Source organism: Sardina pilchardus, chromosome 23 (assembly GCF_963854185.1).
Source record: "Sardina pilchardus chromosome 23, fSarPil1.1, whole genome shotgun sequence".
Lineage (NCBI taxonomy): Eukaryota > Metazoa > Chordata > Actinopteri > Clupeiformes > Clupeidae > Sardina > Sardina pilchardus.
In genome coordinates, this window is record NC_085016.1 from 3065982 (window position 1) to 3069266 (window position 3285).

The 3285-nt window shown below is 45.4% G+C and overlaps 1 protein-coding gene across 1 annotated transcript; it reads right to left on the bottom strand.

Annotated features, from left to right (window-relative positions):
* Positions 1 to 270: 270 nt before the first annotated feature.
* sox1b (SRY-box transcription factor 1b) lies at positions 271 to 2058 on the bottom strand. Its single transcript, XM_062527549.1, has one exon. It carries the CDS (start codon positions 1839 to 1841, stop codon positions 819 to 821), a length of 1023 nt encoding a protein of 340 aa, XP_062383533.1. The 5' UTR covers positions 1842 to 2058; the 3' UTR covers positions 271 to 818.
* Positions 2059 to 3285: the final 1227 nt, after the last annotated feature.

The window sequence follows — 3285 nt, forward strand, 5'->3', positions numbered from 1 at the left end:
GTTTAGCCATATTTGTCATTGTAATCTGCTTGTTTTGGGTCAAGGCTTAGTGGCTGGACTGGTCTTGCAGAAGGCCATGTTTTCCTCCCAGGCCAGTTAAAGGCTGCCACACATGGCAACAAACTTCTGAACAGTTAGGCTACCATGATTTTTTTTTTAAACAATTATCCAGTTTATTCGAATTGCTGAATCTATTAAGTAGCCTATTAATGACAGCTATACGCATAAACAAAAGATGAAACAACTTTTAGTTTTTGAGAGATTCTGAGCAACTGTTGAGAAATTTATTTAACTCATACCAAGGCAAAATATATCCCGGGTGAAATGCAATTGCAAATTATTTACAGATGTATCAATCTTTCCTAAAGTGTATTCACAATTTACAAAGAAAATATACAACACAAAAGAAATGCTTCAATCACAGTTACTCGCACTAGTTTACAAACCCGGGAGAGGAGAAATGAAAAGATATTAGGCTACCTTGAAAAACATTTTCCGCGTTCACTCAAATGACACCGTAAACCATCTTATTTCATTATTAAAAACACAGCATAAAGTAATTCAAATTGGGCAATTATTTTTCACAATTCTCTCATAACTTTGCTAATTGGTAAATTCAAATGTGAAATGCCAAGAAATTCCCCACTTAAGACATTGTTAGACAGTGCCCCTATTAAAACCCATCAAATAGCGTGTTTAAATAAAATTTACTTTTAATTTACAAGTACAACATTCTGTACAAAAAGGTAGTTGCGATTTAAGAGGTAAATATTTGGTTACTGTTTCATGGGCTGCGCTTGGTCTTGCTCCTATTTCTGTTAAATGTGCGTCAGTGGGACTGTGCCATTGACCCCCGTGGAACTTTGATAGTGCTGTGGCAAAGCGTGAAGTCTACTTTGAACTGCCGGGTCACCTGTCTCTCCCGTCGGTAGATACATGCTTATCATTTCTCGCAAGTCTCCGGGACAAGGACCACGGGTGTGAGTAGTAACGGGAGGGCTTACACTTGGCTCCGATTTCACCAGAGATCCCAGAGTGCCGATTGCACCTGTGGAAGCCACGCTGGAGTTCTGATGCTGTGTGTAGGTGATCCCCCCGTACCCTGACGGCGACGCGCTCATGTAGCTGGGGGAGTTGGAAAGGGGGCTGTACTGGAGAGCAGTCATGTCGTAGCGGTGCATGGGCTGGGGGTTGTGCGGGTGGTGGTGGTGTCCGTGGTGGTGGTGCGTCCCGTTGCCCGGGTGCTGGCTGTATGCGAGCTGAGCCTCCTGCATCATCGCCGCGGCCGCCGCCGCTGCCGCCACCTGGCCCGAGTAGGCTCCGTTCGCCCAGCCGTTCATATGTGCATAGCTGGCGGCGGAGCCCCCGTGACCGCCAGGACTGTCTAACCTCTGTCCGACCCCACCTGGGCTCATCCCAACACCGAGACCCACACCAGCGCCAGCTCCAGATCCGGCCAGAAGCCCGCTCGCTAAGGAATATTTATCTTTTTTCAGCAGCGTCTTGGTCTTCCTCCGGGGTCTGTACTTGTAATCCGGATGCTCCTTCATGTGCATTGCCCGTAATCGCTTTGCCTCGTCAATAAAAGGTCTCTTTTCCGCCTCGGACATGAGTTTCCACTCGGCGCCAAGTCTTTTGCTGATTTCAGAGTTGTGCATTTTGGGATTCTCTTGTGCCATCTTCCGTCGCTGGCCCCGGGACCAAACCATGAACGCGTTCATCGGTCTCTTGACGCGGTCTTGGTTCACTTTGTTCCCATTGTTTGGCCCCGTGTGCCCCGAATTTGTATTCGATTGGGCTCCCGGCGAGTGTAAGTCCGTTTCCATCATCATGCTATACATTCACCCGGTTCTTATTTGTCAGCCAATACACAGGAACATTCACTTACGATCACAGTCAGGTTCAGCTGCCACCGACGCGCAAATCTCCCTCTCAAAGGAAAGGACAAAGGTGCAGTAAAATCCAAAGTTTTATCACTTAAGCTTTTCCCTTTCACAGAATGTTCCCATCCACGACGATGAAAAGCGTCTTGAGCTACTTTCTGTGATAGGATAGAAAAGTTGCTAGAGCGCGGCCATCTGATGCGCTTTGACAGTGGTTAAATGAGCAGGACGCGGCCAATAGCGCTTTAGAAAAGGCGTGATTTGCATGACTTGCGGTCAGGTGACGAGCTGAGGGGAGCGCTAACCTGACGACAGACCGGAGCAGAGAGACTACATGCGCTCCACCGAAATAGAAGGGAAACACTAAAAGCTACAATTTTTAACTGGCTATATTCTACCCACATTATCCTATATTTAAATCGTTGAAAATATATAACACAATGTAGCCTAGGCTACTGCGGGTTCATCTTTTTTAGACGTGTTTCAGTAGGTTATATCGGAAGTTATTTTTTTTATTGATCTATTTTTTTTACAAGGAATGGGATTTTATAGGTTGTGACAAAGCGGAATAAACTGGCCTAACGGCTTTCTATAGACAAGGTGATCAGGCTGCCTAGGCTATCCCCCTTATAGAGTAGGCTACATTGCAACTCATTTAAACGAATTTCATATATTTAGTATGCAATATGCTAAAAACATTAATATAATCAATAATTTATGCAAGTAGTTCTATGGATATAAGAATACGATGACTATTGAACTCGCGCTAAAATCACTGGTGTCTTTTCAATGCACGAGAGCCACAGGTGCTCCAGTGTTGTGATGGTTGCTAAGATACAAGTGACTGACGCCCAGCGCACGTGCCAGCCCGAGCCCTTTTGTCCGTAACCCAAGTGAAGAGGGAGCGCGGCGGATACTACAATTACGCACGGAAAAGATGCCACGTGACACATGTTGCTGCTTCAAGTTGTTGATAGTAAAACTCATACTAATGTCACACATTAAATATCCTTGTGATGATCTATGAAAAACTAGGCTAAGTGCTGAAGAGAGGTAGCCCAGACGAGCACACGCAGCACAGCACGTCTACATTGCAAGTAGCCTACCTAGGCTACCTATTTTAAACAAAATTTCCTACACATATTAAGACGTGTCTGCATCATCAAAAGGTGAATTCTATTGAATGATATTCCAAGTTTTGCAAAAGTAAAAGGGTAGGCTATCATTCTTACACCCCTCTTCTGTCCTACACTAAGTGTGCGATCGCCGTCTACTGGAAGTAAATCCAGCGAGGACGTGCCTCGAAGAGGCATCGTGGTGCCGAACGACAGCTATGGGAGAGAGATGCAACCTTCCGTCGTGGTCCATTAAGATTTAATAATGCGCTCTAAACAAATGGGCA